The sequence below is a fragment of the Carassius gibelio genome, chromosome A11 (genome assembly GCF_023724105.1).
Source record: "Carassius gibelio isolate Cgi1373 ecotype wild population from Czech Republic chromosome A11, carGib1.2-hapl.c, whole genome shotgun sequence".
NCBI lineage: Eukaryota > Metazoa > Chordata > Actinopteri > Cypriniformes > Cyprinidae > Carassius > Carassius gibelio.
In genome coordinates this window covers 7,016,593-7,036,384 of record NC_068381.1, presented here as the reverse complement: position 1 = coordinate 7,036,384, position 19,792 = coordinate 7,016,593, and the positions used below count along the sequence as shown (strand labels likewise).

General features: G+C 35.9%; 1 protein-coding gene across 3 annotated transcripts; it reads left to right on the top strand.

The window, feature by feature from the left end:
• The first annotated feature begins 2,318 nt into the window (after nt 1-2,318).
• Nucleotides 2,319-9,062, top strand: LOC128022187 (NTPase KAP family P-loop domain-containing protein 1-like). Of its 3 annotated transcripts, XM_052609501.1 has the most exons (5): nt 2,319-2,508; nt 2,601-2,700; nt 5,865-5,999; nt 6,114-7,930; nt 8,478-9,062. In XM_052609501.1, coding segments are annotated over exons 2-5 (2,202 nt in total). In that variant the 5' UTR covers nt 2,319-2,508; nt 2,601-2,699; the 3' UTR covers nt 8,727-9,062. The 3 variants fall into 3 exon arrangements, with proteins under 3 accessions (XP_052465461.1, XP_052465460.1, XP_052465458.1); XM_052609500.1 differs by having other exon boundaries at nt 2,319-2,700; XM_052609498.1 differs by lacking the exons at nt 2,319-2,508; nt 2,601-2,700 and adding an exon at nt 3,006-3,138.
• Nucleotides 9,063-19,792: the final 10,730 nt, after the last annotated feature.

Genomic DNA, 19,792 nt, shown 5'->3' with positions numbered 1-19,792 from the left:
AGTGAAGAAATAGATGCAAATTCAGTGTTGACCACCAGGAGCAGTAGCACCTTTCTGTTCATTACAGCAGAAGCGCCAATGACTATCCATCCAGACAACATTACCTTCTGAACTCAGCGCATTCCCTTTTATCCTACTTTGCTGTGCAGCATCTGCAATGCAGAAAGTGTAGCACAATAAAAGTGTAGAAACCAGGAGAAGAATCATTCTAGAAAAGAATAAAAACATTATTAATGTTATAACGTATCATTTCAGGCTATAATTGAGAGTCACGGGGCAGAACGAAGCAGAATAAAGAGTCATAAAACCCTAATTTTGTAATATCGTGGCAATTATGGAGGAAAGCTATGATGGAAACAGCAATCCGATTGTCTTAGATGATGGATGGGCCTATTTCAAAGTGATCTAGATTGTGGTAAATCTATGATTAAAACCTAAAGCGTGTAAAGGTTTTTTTTTTTTTTTTTTACAAAAGTCCAATATGAACTATCCCTCTCTGTTATGACTTTTTTGATTAATAATAACGTGCTCCTGATTTTGGACTTAAGCAGCATTTTCTTCAATCATTCATTCATGTGTTCTTTTATTTATTTATTTATTTTAAGAATGGGGTTACAGCTCCAAACATAAATCTGTTGTTTCCATGCGCAGAAGACCCATGCTCTTGTAATGTGACCGAGAATACACAATGACCCATTCAGGGAACATCCTCTGTTTCTTACGCAGCAGAAAGTGAGCAGGATAGATTGTCCCTGCAATTGTAATTAATCCCAAGGGAAACATTTGGGAGAGCTGTATTTTCAATTATCACACTTAATTAAGCCCAGGAAATCTGATTTGGGAAATCTATTTACAGGAATGTACAGACTCTTCTCCACGAAGGGAAATGCAGAACCTCCAATGAAAAAAAAAAAAAAAGACTTTGAAAGAGTCATGAAAGCACAGCCAACTGATATTAGCTACTGACAAAGTACCAGTCATTCACGCATTTTCAATATAAAGTTCATAGAGCTGCAGTGAATTAACTTTAGGCATTTTTAAACAGGGTCTTCCAACAAAATGCAACTAGGGCTTTCAAAATAGTAAAACCTTAAAAAATATACATGAATTTGGCTCAACCAGCTATGTGGTATTGTGAGTTGAAAATGTATTACCTGCCATGTATTATTGTATTATTTATTTTAATCTGGCACTGAGCTGTCAATGAAATTTTTTTCTTTATATTATGCTATTTTATAGTTGTAAAAACATGTTTAGTTTGTGCTGAGCTTTATTTTTCTCTTTGTAGTGTGGAAAACTATGACAGATGTTCTTTCAAGGAAATACTGTATACATAAACATGTTCCTTCATATTGCTGTATTATATTCTGTGCTGCTCTGTTGCATCATGCGGCAGGAAATACAATACACAGAAGCAAATGTGATTGTAGATTTATAACAGAATAACACTGAAATTGTTGAAATCATACAATGATTAACATACATCAAACTATAATGATAATACAATTCTTAGAAACTCAAAATTCTTAATCTATTTGTTTGGGAGAGCTCCCAGATATAGAATGTGGTAATCGTGGGGAAATCTGTGCAAAGACACTTGCAGCTCAGGCTCTACGCTGGCAAGCTTTAACAGAGCTGAGTGCAGATTTTATTTATTTATTTATGTCCATCACAATGGACATCAGTTCTTGAATTATATCATCAAGAACCTCATGAATTTGCTGTATTGTGAAATTTGTGCAAGCATTTACAACAAATTCTAATGTTCTATGAATATTGAATTTTAATTAATAAAATATTATTAATATGATTTCATTTATGACTTCGATGTGACCATATACTGTCAATCTATTTTTCATTGGTTTTAGTGAGAAACAACCACAGTGGACCTGGATGTGAGATCAACTAATACACAGCAACGCACACACCCACACTCTTCACACCTGTGCACACAATCATATATTTGTCAAAACAATCAACAAGTACACAAACACATTCACATAGAAGACATTTACACATATACTCAGATCCAACAAAAGGGATTAAACAAGATTTTCTGGGATTTCATATCATTTTACCTTCTTTCTTTTTTTTACATTCTTATTGCATTGCTCAGTTTTACAGTATGTGTTCTTTTCAATATCTTCAACACATTTAACTCTCTTACAAAAACTCATACAGTTCATAATGGTTAAAAAATGATTTTAAGAGAAAAAGACCAAGCGGAATCCTCTGTGTAAGAGAGAGAGAGAGAGAGAGAGAGAGAGAGAGAGAGAGAGAGAGAGAGAGAGAGAGAGAGAGAGAGAGACCCACAACGCTTGTTTTTTAGACTCATATTAGAAAAGAGCACCTGTCGATGTTAATCGAATGCTTTCCATTCAAACAGTTGACGCCGATTTGCCGCTAAAGTGAAAGTAAAATGCGCAAGGTCATATGAAAGTTAAGGAAAGTGAAGGAAAGAGGGAAAACACAAACGAACCCCGCCCGCCGTTGATACCCGTATTACCGGTATAGTCACACGTCGATTAACCTGTGGGAAGATTTCTTTACCGTCATAACCCTAATATTTAAAGTGCACTCTTTATTTTTGGAATTTTCAGTGTGAACACACTACTTGCACTATTTATGATACAACACGTCACAGAATAGTGCATAAGTATACGCGATTTGGGACGCACCTAGGAAGCAGGAACTGAACAAGTAAGTGTACTCAGAAACAAACAGAAACACAACATGAGAATACAGACTGGGATCGTGACAGCCACAATAGTGATCCATTTTATTTATTTATTTATATTTTCTTAGTAAGTAAACTTGCATGACTAGATCACTTACAAATAAACACATAAATAGAAGTTATAAATTAAGATGGCAGATAGGCTATTCATTACGTACAGTCTCAAATTTAAGGTCTTTCTCAAAGTTCATCCACAACTGGTCCAAAGATTAGTCTTTCTCAGTAAATGTTTACAAGCAAACTCTCTCTTCTCTCTTGGCTCTTCTGCATCTGGTAAAACAAAAGCAGTTTTCTTCTGTCTACATGAAATATCTCTGAAAATGGTGAATGGATATTAATGTACAAGCAATTTTGCTGTAAACTGTGCCTGAATGATTGCAAACCAATTCTGCTTGAAGAAGGTGAGATGTTCTATTCTCCATTACCATATTTTTCATAGTGAGGGATCCAAAGAGCTTTGCTCAGTGGCTTCATTTCAACAGAGCAACAACTGTTAAAAGAGGTATATTTTATGTGCATTCCAATTTAATATGTTGCTGTCAGCATGCACCTTGGTTTGCTTTTTATTTATTTATATATTATTTTGTTTGCTTTTAATGGTAACCGCATTGACAATGCATGCCTAGCTGAATTAGATGAAGAAATGCATTGGCTCATTGTATTTGTTTCAGAAATTCAGCTAATTAAGGGAGGAAGAAATAGTGTTCATGCATATCAACATAAGGTATTTTGCAAGTATACTTGATAATTCTTTTGCAGCGGCAGCTTGTGGGTTTTAAAATAGAGGAAGCATACTAATTGTATTATTATTATTTGCTTAACCACTTGTTAAAAAAAAATTATTTTTGGTTGCTTTTAGTCAGAAAACATTAAGAAATTACAGACATACAGCAAGATAATATATATTGACTTACCTGGCCTATCACTTGAAGCAAATATCCATCCATTAAAAGGATACTCCACCCAAATATGAGGAGAATAGTCCATCTGCCATTAGTATTTCAACCAATTTGAACTACCGGAGTTTCTATAGTGCAGTGGTCATCACGTTCGCCTAACAAGTGAAACTTCCTCGGTCCGAAACCAAGCAGAAACACCTTTTTACTTTATGGCAACAACGTCGGCCTAATGGTAAGAGAGTTGGACTTGTAACACAGAGGTGGGGGGAGTGAATGAACAGCTATTTCTTCCACCCTCAATACCCATGGCTGAAGTGCCTTTGTACACGGCACTGAACTCCGTGTTTGCTCCCTGGGTGCTCCCACTGCTCCGGGTGTGTTCACGGTGTGTGTGTGTGTTCCCTCCTCACTCCTGTGTGTGTGCACTTGGATGGGTTAAATTCTGAGTATGGGATACCATACTTCTCCCCACATCACTCAAACTGCCTATGCTCTTCTGTGCCATCCGCACCACAAGGATGTGCAGTTTTCTTTCAAATCAAACAGCGCATCCTTGTGCCTTCCCCAACGAGCCACTGTTCTTTTGTTCAAGAAGTTAATAAACACACAAAAAGCTATTAAAAAGGCAAGAAATCATGAGAACAAAATGTTAAATCAATAATTACAGCATATGCTAGAGGCATAAAATAATGACAAAATGCTTCACATTCAGCTTTACAGTGTTATATGAGAGTCCTCCACCTAGTGATGCATTAAGCCTTTACGGGGCCTAACCAGCTTTGGGGGGCCCCCATTCCATAGCCTCAATCCAACTATTGCAAATAGTAAAAGGATGGCAGATAGTATGTTTTCTAGCTGGATTTTGTGCTTACGATCAATAATCATATCTTTGCATTAAACCAAACTGATTTCCAGAAATCAAATCATGAGTTCTACTCGCTGTGAAGGAGGAGTGACTATGCAGCAGAGGATTCTGCTTGGTCTTAAAACATTCCTTGAGTGACTACCTTCACAATTCAAACAATGCTTTGGAAAAATAATAATTAATTTGTGCACTGTAAAAAAAAAAAAAAAAGTTTTTACAGCATTTTTCTGTTATTTTAAATTATGTTTAAAAGTGCAAAATTAGCAAAATCTGTAAATTAACAACTTGAATGTTAATGATTATATTATTAATTACAAATTACAGTAGTTCTAATTTTTATGTGGGAAAATTGTGGTATTATACAGTATTTTTCCTGTTTTCATAAATTATATACAAATTAATGTAAAATTACAAACAATATCTGCAAATGAACAACTTGACCATTATTTTAAATAATTATTTCAATTATATAAATTAAATCAATTATATCAATATTATTTCTGCCGGGAAGTTGTGGCCTAGTGGTTAGTGAGTTTGATTCTTAACCCTAAGGTTGTGCGTTTAAGTCTCAGACTTGGCAATACCACGACCGAGGTGCCCTTGAGCAAGGCCCTGAACCCCCAACTGTTCCCTGGGCGTAGCAGCATAAATGGCTGCCCACTGCTGTGTATGTTCACTGCTGTGTATGTGCACTTTGTATGGGTTAAATGCAGAACACAAATTCTGAGTATGGGTATATATATATATATAAATATTTTTTATGCTATATATATATATATATATATATATATATATATATATATATATATATATATATATATATATATATATATATATATATATATATATATATATATATATATATATATTGCATAAAAAATATTTACCAATAAAGAGTGACTGTATAAAGTATACAATCAATAACAGACTTATGTAGTCACAGAAATGTAAAAATTTAGGATATTAGGATAACGTGGCCCTGCCTCCACCTATTATTAATATGTAATCAATTATTCTTTCTTTCTGTTGGAATGAAACAGGGATTTTGCCCTTTCAGATAAATCAATGAAGATTTATTCTGCACATTTACTATAATATATAGTCATTGGTCTTATCTACATTTATGCGACCTGCTTCACCTACGTGTTAACATCATTTTACTGCTCATGAATGAAAAAAAATAGATGAAGAGGTAGACTTGACCCTTAAAACAAATACTGGTCAAACAAATGGTTAGGCACAATTATGCCTTGTTTTAGTAAAGGCATAAATCATTGTGTTACAGTTAAGATAACATGAATTTGTAACAAAACTTCATTATTAAAAAAAACAATATGACAGCTATTAACTGTTTCATTTCCAGTGACAGATGTCCCTTCTGATAATGTGTATGCTTATGCATTATCAAAAACCCTCATAAAAGTCTCCTCTCCTGTGACGGTGGGTTTGTATTCAGAATGTCACAACAGGATCAACATGGTCCTCAAGAATATTGAGGGTAAGTGCGCACACTTTTTTAAAAACTATTTTAAATGATCAACCCTCCCAGATGTCCTCCAAAAGTCTTGGAGATTTTAATGTTTCTTCCACTCTGTCTCAATTTTTTTTTCAGTTCATATGAATCAAGAGGCCAAAAGAAGAGAAGATAAGTACACTGGGGAACCAAAGCCTCGCTCAATTACACCCTCTATTTCTGACATCCTCTTTCTGATCTTGCGGCTCCTCTTCTATCATCCTGTGTGGACAGAGCAGAACCAGAACATGAAGAACATTCGTTATATGTTTGTGAGGTTCAGTGCATGGCATTTTGCTGGCAGTGACTTTCTCTGGGCGGGACTGGTAATGCAGTTGACCAAGGCTCTTCAGAACAGCTTCGGTAAACTGCAGCTAAGCCTTTTCCGGATCGCCCAACATAATGCAGAGAAAGGTGCAGGGAAAAAGAAGATTGAGGATATTCCAAAGAATTGGAGGTCAAAAAAGTTGGGCTGCATTCCCATTTGGGCACTAATACTTATAGGATTCATTGGTTCACTTGTTATTCTGGTTACTCTTATCATGTTTGGATTTCCTGGCCTGAAGAAACACTTAGAAGGAGGAAAGGTTGTGGAGTCTAGTGGGTATGGTGTACTGGAAGGTTTTGCCATCGCTGTACTTGGTGTTCCTGCAGTAGGAGCTCTAAGATTTATATCATTGTTATTAAAGAACCTCATCTTCAACCAGGACCTCACAATTAGACAGGGGCTGGACAACAATAAGGTAAGTCAGCAGCTGGGACTGATGCATGAAGTTCGGAAGGAGATGAGGCTGCTCTGCTGCTTCATTTACTTCATGGAGATCTTTGAAAGGAGGAGAATCAGGGTAGTACTGGAGATCACAAACTTGGACCGCTGCACACCAAAGAAAATCGTAGGCGTTTTGGATGCCATCAATATTCTCCTATCTGATGAAGAGAGTCCCTTCATTTCTGTGCTTGCTGTAGATCCGGAAGTCCTGGTTAGACAGGTCCAACAGGCAGACTACTGTCTAAGCAAAAGAGACTCTGCATTTGAATTTCTAGATCGTATAATAACACTGCCCTTCACTGTACCTCGACTATCTGATGCATCAAAGTCAATCATCTTTGAAAACATTGTGCGTGGTCAGTCTGAGATACCTGAAGACATTTCTCTTGAGGAGACTGGAGGGTCTACTTTAAGAGGTCCCGGGACATCGTTCTCGGTTGAAGATGAGTGCTCAGTAAAATATAGTGAGACTGAAGAAGAACAAGCCATTTCTTTGATCCCAAAAAAAGGAAACTTTGCTGCAGCAGAACTTAATCTAGAAGAAGTGGATAAGTTAACTAAGTCTGCATTTTCCTGCATCACCTCAAGAGATAAAAGCAAACTTCAGACTTACATATCTGGAGACACAATGTCTATGAGACGAGTGATTAACTCCATTCGGGTTACTATTCTGATTATGGAGATCCGAAAATTAGAGCCTCCACCTCCAGAGAAAATTGCTGCATGGGTGGTTTTGGTGGACCGCTGGCCTTGCAGATTAAGTTGGATTCTTCAGTGTGTTGAAGATGACCGACAGAATGACGAGATAGACAGATCATACTGTGCTGCTGATGATACCAAGACACTATGGGAAGTGTTCAATTACAATAGCCTGGAGCTCTTCATCATTGGATATGCAGTGGAGAACTTTCTGGAAAGAGATGGGGACCCTGAGCTGTTTGAGATTTTCCTTAGGAAAGACTTCAAATTTACAGTAGGGGACTTGGAAATGTTTAAGCTTAGCACAGTGAACTTAAACTACTCAATCAAGAATGAACTGGCAAGGGTCCGTGGGAGCCGCAGACTCAAGAGAGCAGGGAGAAATGCTTTCCTGTCCCTTTCATCACAAACCGTACTGAACATGAAAATGGAAGATATTTGTCAAGAGGTTTGTCATCATTTTTAAGAAAAAAATTCAAAGCTGTAGTTGTTTTTTTACATTCCCCAAGGATGCATTTATTTGATAGAAATACAGTAAAAGCAGCAATACTACAATTTAAAATAACTGTCCTATTTTAATATATTTTAAAATGTAATTCCTATGATGACAAAACTGAATCTTCAGCAGCCATAACTCCATTTTTATATTTCTTATTATGTTTAAATCATTTGTGCTGCTATTTTTTTTTTTTTTTTTTTTTTTTGTAGAAACTTTGATGCCTTTTTTGAGGATGAATGAAACTTAAAAAAGCAGCAGTTATTTGAAATACAAATCTTTTGTAACGTTATAAATGTCTTTACTGTCACTTTTGATACATTTAATGCATCCTTGCCAAATCAAAGTATTCATTTCATAAGTCATTAATAAAAAATAAAAAAAATAATAAAAACAAATACCAGCCCTAAATGCTTGAACACGCACAGCTTGATATTTAATTTACACTATTACAAATTATTTGTAATCATTTTTTTAATGTGCATTTCTCCCCTTTTAGCTGTCAAAACTGAGTTTCCCAGAGAAATACCTCAAAACGGTAAGAGAAAATTTCATAGATGGCAGAACAATTCTCTTCAGTGACCCAAAAGACCTCAGGCAAGTCCTGCAAATGACTCTGGGTGAATGGATGACTTTTAAAATTCACTTCCTTGGGGTCATACCTCCTGGTCGGCCAGCTCAGGCAAAAACTCTTCCAAACGACAGACACCCTGGAGTGGTCATATGCCCATCTGGCCTTGACCAGTAAGCAGCATAAACTGACCTTGAAGATTGCATCACTGCATTTTCCTCCTGTGCGTGCTTGCAATTAAATAAGAAGGTTTCAGGAAACAGTACTGTTTAACTACAAAATATAATGCCCTTACGACAAAGCAAAAACAAGATGTACACCAGCGAATCAGAAAAATAATGACATTTAAAAATACTTTCAGTCTTCAAACAGATCAAATGTGTACCATGCATTATTTATAATGGGAATAAGTAGGTTTGTTTTTAAGAAGCTTTTTCAATGATTTTATATAAAATAAACTGCAAATGTCATTTCTGCAATGAATCAAAATAATAAAGGAAATATGGAAATACACTATGCATCTAAGTTAAACTTACATAAATATTAGCTTGCTTAATTGAAATGTATTGATCGTAATGACTGCTTTTACAAACCTTATAAGACTGCCCAAACATCTTATCTAAAAACATGAAAAACTGTTCAGCTAGTCTCCACTTATTCCATATACATCTACACCTAATACACAGCAGGTCCAATGATAACACCATTCATAAGGTTAATACTGTCAGACCATCGATCTGAACTGTGAAGGAAGATTAAATTTGATTACACAAGATACTGGACTTTACAAAGCCAAATTTTGTGTTTGTAAATAATAATGTTTCACAAAATGAAACTGGTTACCTAAACATCCTACCTATCTGTCACTGGCCAAACAAAAAGGCCTCCTCAAACTCACTGGGCCTCGTCTTTTGTAAGAATTAAAAAAATACAAAGAGAATATAGCCTACAAATAAACAGCAAGGTACATTTTGAAATACATCTCTGAGGTCACTGTACAAGGTTTATATCAAATGTTTATGGTCATCTCAAAGGTTCATCTCAAGTTGAAGTATGTTACAAGAGTGCAATAAAACATTGCCACAAAACATAAAACATCTACAAAAATCCACATGAAAGTTGTGCAACGGTCAAACATCCTTATGAAATTCCCATGGCAGATCCGGATTTTCCGGTTTCATTATAACATTCCATACAAGAAACTCCATATGCTGTACCACTTCCATACAAAAACTTTGGCAGTGTTCAGAATCTGTACTTTGGCACTTCAGTTTTACTTTCTATAAAACTTGAATATAGGACTGAATGACAGCGTGCAGATATATATATTTTTTTTAATTGCACTGCCTGTCACTGAGTTTTACTTTATGCTCTGTGGGAATGGGGCTTCTGAGAAAGCAGAGAAAATATATATCTCCCATGCAGCTCAGCGAAGATCTCCCACAGATCTATGGTGGAACATAACACTAATGCAAAAGTTTGAATTATAAATTAAGATAGTCAAACATGTGTCACTAATTTGTATGAATACATCCTAGAAATATACCTGAATACATCTAAAAAGATGTGATTCTGAAACCGCATGCAGTTGTTATGGTTTCCTTTATTAAATCTTCTATTTCCTTGGTTGACCGGTGTGTGCCGGACTGAAATATGACTCTGAAATTGTGAACATCAAAGTGGGGGTTCATATGAAATCAATATAATGCAGACATATTAAGGGAATTTAATGGGCCAGGAAGGGGGCGGGGGTATTCTTACCCCTCTCATTCCGAATCAATGCAGGAAAGCATCCTTAGTGTGAGCATAGGAAATAGCTACATGGTACATAGTGGTGTGATTTTAAAATAAAATTTTATCGATGGATTCTTTAGATGCAAAATGAAAACAACATATTCTGCTGAGAGTGCATAGGATAACGTTTATATGAACACAAAGAAAAGCCTTACAATACAATACTGCATCATGCAGCATTTTTCTTTTCAGGCTGTTGTCCTGGTCTGCAGGGGCTGTTAAGCACATAATGTGTATTTGCATTGAAAATGCTTGTGAAAAACCCTTGCATAACAAGTAGCTGAGTAGTAATGTCTGTAACTAATAATAACATCAACAATATTTGATATCAGGACGGAGGAGATGCGCATTGTACCTGTGACAGCAGGACAAACAGCAAGCATGGCATTGATCACGAAGCATAAAACATACAGATGGATAGTAAACCACCATTTCACACCACAAATGTAATTCGTTACAGTCAGACACAAAGAATGAAGGCTTAATGATAAAAAAAAGCTTGTTTGGATTTCATTATTCCATTTTTTATGACTTTTCATATAGCAAGAGCGTCCATTTACATGGCTTTAAAAGAGTGTTTTACAGAAATTAGATGGGATTCCCTCGTGTCAACTAATTTCACAGGGATTCTCCATTCTTGATCCTGTGAGGACCACTTGATGAAAACCCTATAAATAAAGGGAATTGCTTTTGATGGCAGACCTTTGGCTATATGGAGAAAGGCTAGACTGCCGAGCCTCGCACGAGCTCTGATTATAGCACGTCTCCAGCTGTGAAGGCTGTAGGCTAAGGATAAAACTAATGAGGAAGTATTTCCTTGGCATTTGCAATTTCTCTCCGAAGGCCAAGGTCGACAAACGCAGCGGCTCAGCTAACAGAGACATCGCTCTTCTAGCAAACCAAGCTTAACTGAGAGATGAACATTAAACTCCATGAAGAGACTGACTGCGGAGAAACAAAGGAGAGGAAGACATTCAACAAAATCATAGCTGTAGCTCAAACAAGGTTTTTAAAGCTAAACGTATTTTGGAATGGAGGAAATTCCAAAATGAAACATACAGTACAATGGTGAACGGACCATGGATAAATGGCTTCATTTTTTCCTAGTGTGAAATTAAAGATCACATTTCTGTCTGGCTGTGACTTAATGAAACATTCACAGCTGTATTGATTTTACTGATGGATATTCGCAGTTAATAAGTCACTTGTGGCTGACACAAATTCAATATGGGTAATATCTCTATTCTGGAAGAGATGACGTAAGGATCATCTGGCACATCTATAAACAGAAATAGCTGTAAACAACTGTTCCCAAGTTACAGCAAATTTAAAGGAAAATATTCAAGGAACAGAGAAGTAGAAAAAAACATTATTTATATTCACTGCATGTTGTTCCAAAGCCATGCGCTGTTGTTTTGCTTGCTAAATATTTTGAACAAACATTGTCACAACTCTTAGGCTCAAAATTGTTTAAAAAACACTTTAAAGAATCATGTAATATATTGAATTATTACTAAAGTAATATGAATGATTTGTGTCAGAAACAGACTGAAATTTAAAGCATTGATTACTGTAAATGTTCTCCTTTGTTGCATTTTATGGCGCTTTCATGTTATTTTTTTAAACCTTAAACTATATATATATAATTAAATTAAGCAGCACAACTTCTTTCAGCATTGATTATAATAAGAAATGTTGCTTGACTTGAGAACCAAATCATCATGAACCACAGAATGATTTCCGAAGAATCATGTGACACTGAAGACTGGAGTAATGATGCTGAAAATACAGCTTTGTCATCATAGAAATAAATATCATTTTAAAATATATTCAAATAGAAATATATATTTCTAATGGAATAATATTTCACAATTTTACTGTAATTTTGGTCAAACAAATGCAGCCCTGGTGAGCATAAGACACTTCTTTTAAAAACGGTACAAAATCTTATCAACCACTCAAACTGTGGTGTAGATTTGTAACTATATATATATATATATATATATATATATATATATATATATATACTTTTTTTACAAATTCTACGTGTTATCAGGAGCAGGTGTTTTCACACTTAGAAAAGAAAAAAGACAGAGATTCTAATGTCTCAAAATGAAAAAAATAAATAAATAAATACAGATTTAAAGGTGAAATTGTGGTTTCTGATAATATCACACACTGAAGAAGCAACGAACTAGAATAATTTCTCAGAATAGCTCCAGCGAATACAATCTACTGGAGAGGCATGCTTTCAGAGTAGCTTGTGTTGTGTAACCCTAAAATGTACACTATTGAAGACTGCGATGGCTAAATTATTCAATTAACAGCCTGTGAATACAACAATAACAGCTTTAATGATGCTAAACCAAGTAATAGTTGTGCAAGAAGCTAAATCATAAAAGGGGTAGTACCAGTGGTGTAGTCAAGGGCAGGCCATACGCAAGAATGTATGCTTAATTTTTTCCCCAGGCCGTTTGCGTATTGCAACTTCTAGGGATCAATATCTGCGTATACCCTCACTTGTTTTGTTACTTCACAAGTCCGTAATCTATCATCTAGCTTCCCCTTAAATGCTGTCCCATGTGTGAAACTCCTGATTGTTATAATAATACAATCAGTGTATAAAGGCATAAAATAAAACATTAAATTAAGCACTTTTCACCATGAATATATTTCCAAAGAAACTTGGAAGTCATGTTGTGGACTACTTGAAAACTAATCTATTGACCAATTTTAGAGTACACTGTATTAATACTACTAAATTACTATTTAAATCACTAATAAACCAACAACAATAAAAAGTTGGGAGGGAGATTGGGGGGCAACTGGGTAATAGTAAACCACTTTTTCCTTTAAGACTACACCCCTGGGTAGTACACACCACAAAACAGAAAATATTGCACCTACAGACTTTAATGAACTTCAAATATGTTTGAACCTTGAATTAGGATGGCAAGCCCAACAGGGCAAGCTCACAAAATAAAGCTGTGACATTCGTTGTACGTAGGCTGAGGGAGGCGTAATTTTAGACGTGACATTCAGTCAGGGGTTGCTCTTTGAGCTTTAGCACAGCCAGCAATCCAAGCAAATAAGCCAATCTGATATGTCTGACAGATGAAAAGTATTCGGAGCAGTTTGTAATTGGAGTGTTGATTGACACGTGGAGGAGGGGGACCTTAAGATAAGTCTCAAAATAACAGTGATAATTTGTACGCTTCCTTTTGTGTGTTAGTTGACACCTAGCATCTGCAGCCACGCAACAACGGAGAGACTGATAGGATCACAATAATCTGTTTAGAGATGATCGACTAAACAGTTCTTGTTTGCCTGCAGCTCACATCAATGAGTGGAAACAATGGGTTCTTGATTGGCACATTGTGTACTGTGAAATTAATGTCAGTGCATACAAAGGTGGATATTTGTGTTTGTATAAATAAATGCGTGTAGGCAGGTGTTTGTCTGTGTTTACCTGCACACTGTGCGTCTCCTACACAATAAATCCACAATGCCATTACACAGAATTGTTTAGGGTTTTGCTGTTGTTATGGAAGGAGACTCACACAGAGAGTTAGAAAAACACAAGTGATGTTTATTTACAGCAGGTGAGTATTATAGTCAAGATCACAGTCTTATGGGAAGATGAGGAGAGTATTACTGTAACTTGGGGTCAGAGGAGACCATGGAAGGGAGGACAGGACTGCACACACCTCAGACAAAGGGCAGACTGGGGAATCCACAGAGCTCAAGACTAGAAGAACATACTGGAGGAAACACAGGAGGGAAGTATGACTGTTAAGTATTTCAATGCCTCTCAGCGATATCAGAGAGAAAGAGTCCACTTCATGCAAACGAGATCAGACATTAGAATGATGTGAGGTGTGTGCTTATGAATGGGAGCTGAGAGTGATTGCTGATCCGTGACAGGTGCGCGTGATTAGAGCTCAGGTGATGGTGTTCGCTGTGATTGGGAAGTGACTGAGCCTGGCCATCTGTGACAGCTGTAGCAATCTGAATCACAATCATTTCATTTGATGCTATGCAGGTTCAACACAATATATATATATATATATATATATATATATATATATATATATATATATATATATATATATATATATATATATATATATATATATATATATATATATTAGTTATCACATTGTATAATTTGATAGTTTTATATATAATACATTACATTAAAAAAAGAAAATAACTTTACAGTCGCTAGAAATATTTAATATAAATATTTAATACTAATATAATATAATAAGTTTTGTTATAAAAAAAATAGAAACTATAGAAACAATTAATACAGGTTTTAATATACACATTTTATTTTATTTATTGGCTAAAATTTAAGAGAACCTTTGAAAGACACACCTTAAATACTTTCCTTAATTATTCATAATTTCATTGTAAATTTTTTCTTCTTCTTCACAATTAAACTGTTCAAGCAGATATGAACATCTTGCACATTGACCCGAATTAGCAAGAATGAGCTCATCACTGTAAGTCACTGGCATCATTAGCTGCAGGTTATGGTTTTATTATCTCACGTTAATGATCCTGTTATCCCATCAAACTCGAATTTGCTCTGGTCTTGTGATGCTTCTTTGTACTTCAGAAAGTAAGAGCTGTCTCTCACTTCCACTTAAGTCAGGAGAAGCCCTTCCTGCAGGACACAGACCACATATGAGCAGATATTATAAACTTTGTAGAAAAGATAGCAAGAGCTTTTACTCCTTCAGTTCTGTAATATGATTCATTCAGTTGCAGCAGATGCTTTTAAAAATTGGGCAGATGCCAGTTATCAGTGCCAAAATGTGTGATTATGTGCGTTTGATTATGTGCAATGTTGCTTCTCAAGATACTACAAAATATTGAAATGATTTAATTTGATATGCAAAATAAGGCTTGGTAATTTATTTTTGCTATACAAGATATCAGACATTAAACTAAATAAAGTTACTTCAAATGACAAAACTGCGAACACAAAATGACATGGTATGTCTAATTCTATCTGTAACTAAAAAAAGCACAGACCATGTATGGCTGAATTAAAGTAGTGTTTTTAATTTTTAAACATGTCAGTAAACATTAACAATAACTGATTGAGCTTTCAACAAGTGAAAGAAAGTGCTGCAATTCAGTAAACAAGCCAAAATTATTTTCAGTGCAAATAATTCCTACAGTATGCTGCTCTTATGAGCAGTGTGCAAAAAAAAAAAAAAAAAAAAAAACTCTAAAATGCCATTCTTAAGGTAGTAGCCTATACAGTGGCTGAAACAAAGCAGGGGCCCTTTCTTCGTACGTCGCTAACTCAGTTAGCTGGATTTGAATGTTGACGATTTGGCATGATCTTGGATCGTTTGGTTCATTGAAGCTCATCCTAGACTTGCTGTCATAGCAACAGGTCCGTAAGCTTAAACTCTAAGGGCCCTATCTTGCACCCAGCGCAATTGACTTTGTACACCGACGCATGTGTCATTCCTATTTTGCACCCGCGCAAAGCGCGCTTTTCCCTCCACAGAAGCACGTCGCTAAACTAGTGAATGAACTTGCGCTCCCTGGGCGGTTCAGCGCAAAAAAGGAGGCGTGTTCCGGCGCAAACAATCCCTGGTGCTATTTTGCTGTTCCATTAAACAATTGCGCCACTGACCAGAAAAAACCTGGTCTAAAGTCAGTGGCGCGTTGCGCGTTGTTCATTATGCTATTTTAAGGGCGCATGTTTGACCATAATGTATAGCGTGCACAACGCGCATACACTTTGCTCATGTAATCTACACAGATGCAACAGTTATTTTTGCAAATCATAAATTGTTACACTAAAAAAATATTAACACATGAGATGACGGAAATCATTGTGGTGTGACACGAAGATGTGAAAAAAATAGGCATAAATCTAGCTTACAAATTATTCAGGCTAATTATTCTCCCATCCCCATACAACACAACTTCTCTGTCTTTCACTGCTCTTACAAGAACATCAGTCTCCTCGGCTGTGAACCGCTCCTGGCGTGCGCCTGGTAAATACGCCATAATAATAGCAATCCATAATGGAACTTGCGCACCTGCTTTTAAAGGGAATGTTGGATGACGCTCTGATTGGTTTATTTCACGTTACGCCCAAACCACACCTATGAATAATGAAGCTACTTCAGACCAACCCATTTTAGATTTGCGCCGGGCGCAAGAGCCATTTATCCCTCCGGGAAAATAGCAACAGCGCCGAGACCCGCCCACAAACTTACTTGCGCTTTGCGCTTTGACACTTGCGTTTCAGATCGTTAAAATAGGGCCCTAAAGCTTTTAAGACAAGGGGCCTGTTCTTCGTACGTCGCTTATTACATCCGAGATCAAATGACACATCCAAGATTATATCATCGTGCTAATCCTGATCCGGCTAATTGGGTTCTTCGAACACACCTGTTGTGTATGATTAGTATCGCTGGATTGAGTTATGTGAGATAATTGCGCGTTCATGTGTTATCTTAAAAGGGGATATGTATCGATACTCGAAACCATGATCAGCAGTGCAGCGATTGGCTGGTGGAAAGACGGCAATGTAATGACGTCATATAATTTAAAACGACACCTAACGAAAAACTTGACAAATTTCTGGACTTTTATAAGGAAACACCCAAGCAAACAAAACTACATAAAAGTGATAATAGATACATGAGACAGATAATAGATACATGTTTTTATTTTATTCGAATTTTTTTCATTATTCCCAATTATTTAGATTCGCAATTTATAATAGTTGTGCAGTCTTTACATTTTTATTTCAATGTAGAAATTATCTATTCATTTCATTTTATATTTGGACAGATTTGTTACGTGACAGCATTAATGAAATTTTCCAAAGGGTCAATATCATATTATCTGCATCTCCTGCGCTCCATCAAGCCACTCTTATAATAGCAGTCATCACTCAAAATAATGCACGACTCTATTATCTTTTTAGCATGTGTGAAAGACTCTAATACAATTATGAAGTAATAATTTTATGACAAATAAATATTTCAGTGAGTAAAACTGGCTGTGTCTATAGTAGGCTGTTATGGACTACACAACATTTGTATATAATTAAAAAAAATTTTTTTTTAATGATTATTATTTTAAATTATTGCCCCTGGATCAGTACGATACTCTTGTAATAAAGTAGCGGTGGTAACAGGCATATTTTGAGTATCAGTTCTGGTTGAAAAGAAGCGATCTAATCCTGTTTACATGAAATAAACCTGCTCCCGAGCAGGTTTAAGCTTACGGACCTGTTGCTATGACAGCAGCTCCGGGATGAGCTTTGAAGAACCAAATGATCCAAGATCACGCCAAATCGTCAACATTCAAATCCAGCTAACTGAGTTAGCGACGTACGAAGAGCGGGCCCCAGGCCCCAGGTCTGAGTGTTTATGTCACACTAACATACCTTCATATAGTTGAGTTTTGAAGGGCGCACAGATGTATCCTTCACTGCTTATTATATTCTACAATTCTGTGTGTGCGACTGGGCAATTGATTGGAAGAATAAAACGGTATCTGAAGGAGCAATTGAAATAAGTTAATTAATTTATAAATATCAAACGTTTCCATTTTTTGGTTAAAATAATAATAATAATAATAATAATAATAATAATAATAATAATAATAATAATAATAATAATAATAATAATAATAATAAATGATGATAAGCATTGATTTGAAGAAAACAAATAGAAAAGTTGCTTTAAATTGAAATAATATTTCAGAGTCTATATCTCTGATCAATTAAGTGCAGCCTTGGTGAGCATACAATATTATTAAAAAAATATATATTACTTCATGTGGAAAATGTGAATAACCTTAAACCTTTTAATGGAAATTCTTGTATCCAACTCAAATTAGTTAAGTTATTTATTTTCACACAGATAATGACCACTGTCATGTAAAAAATATATCAAAATGTCAGAGGTTTAGATTGTACATTTTCTGGATAAATAACGAGTGTTGCTCCCTTATATAATATGTACATTCGCAATAATTGTTTTCTTCACTTATAGTTTTAAGGCAGATTCCAATGAATTACTTCTAAAACAGCTGTAGGTTGTGAATGAAAGATGTTTTTCATCTTACCAGAAAAAATGTTTTGCACTGACGTTTTACTGGGCAGATGTTCCTCGGCTATGAAGACATTAGTAGTCAATGCATTGATACGGTGAGCCTCGAAAACAACAAGAGGGCAGAGCAGGGTGTCTTTCTGTTGTCAGAGAGACCTGCATTGCTCAAGGGTGCTTACTTGGGGAAAAAAATTAAAAAATAAACTGGCAACCCTTATGAAACAAAAATATATTGCAGTATGTTGGAAAATATCATGTAATATATTAGGCATATATTCATATATATATTTATTTTTTGCAATATATTGAAAGCGGCAATCATTTGTATATTTTGCAATATATTATATAATATATGTATCATCAATATATTATTAAATGTATTCAAATATATCAAATATTAGAAAATTAAAGGGGAACATAATATATTACAATATATCACAATATATTTTAAGAAATATATTGGTAAATATATTTTCCTTTCGTAAGGGAAACCAGCAAGGCCAGGAACCAGTTGCGCATATCTGCTTTCTCATTTTCTCAAGGACTCAAATGCCTCTGTGAATTAATCTGAGAGATTAGGCGAAGACTCCGACCTCCAGGAAACACAACGCAAATCCTGGTTTCAGGAGGTGGAATCAAAAGCAATCCTCCATTCCTGTCCTTCCCCTGTCTGGATTACTAATTAAGCCCCTGTGATAACGATGAAGGAGATTCATTTGGCCAAAATGTCACCACACTTCATCCCTCTCTCCATTGCTAATTTGAGATTTATTTATTTTCCAAGGCACGGATCGGTTCAAAGCTACTTAAACACAACTGTTAATAGACTCGTCATCATCGCACCCATGATCCACTTCCTTAACATCCAAATGAACATTTGAGCATGTGAATCATTTACGTATATTCCATCTGAAACTATGAACAGTCCATTTAAAGAGCTACAAAGAAAATAAGAACTCTCTTCGAGACAGACATAAGCAATTTGAAAGCTGATATCAGGGTCTGCTGGAACAGAGCCTAATTGGTGGCTCTTGATGACACAGCTGTCTTAATGACCAGTGATGACCATGTGCTGGGCTGTAATGGAGCTAGCTGGCCAGGATCCTAATTGGCCATTTCAATTTCGCAAGGTCTGATGATGCAAGAGGACCCTGGTGTGTGTTTGAGAGCTGTGTGAGAAGTTTGTGGCCTCACAGTCATTAAGCACACTGATGATCATACTCGAAGACACATGCTTTTAATGGTGGCTGTTTTTGCCATGGAGACAGTGAGTGGGAGGCGGATGAAAGGCTCTTGTGGTATCTATGCTGGTGCTTTTTCATTAATGAACATGGCTGCCCATTAACTGTA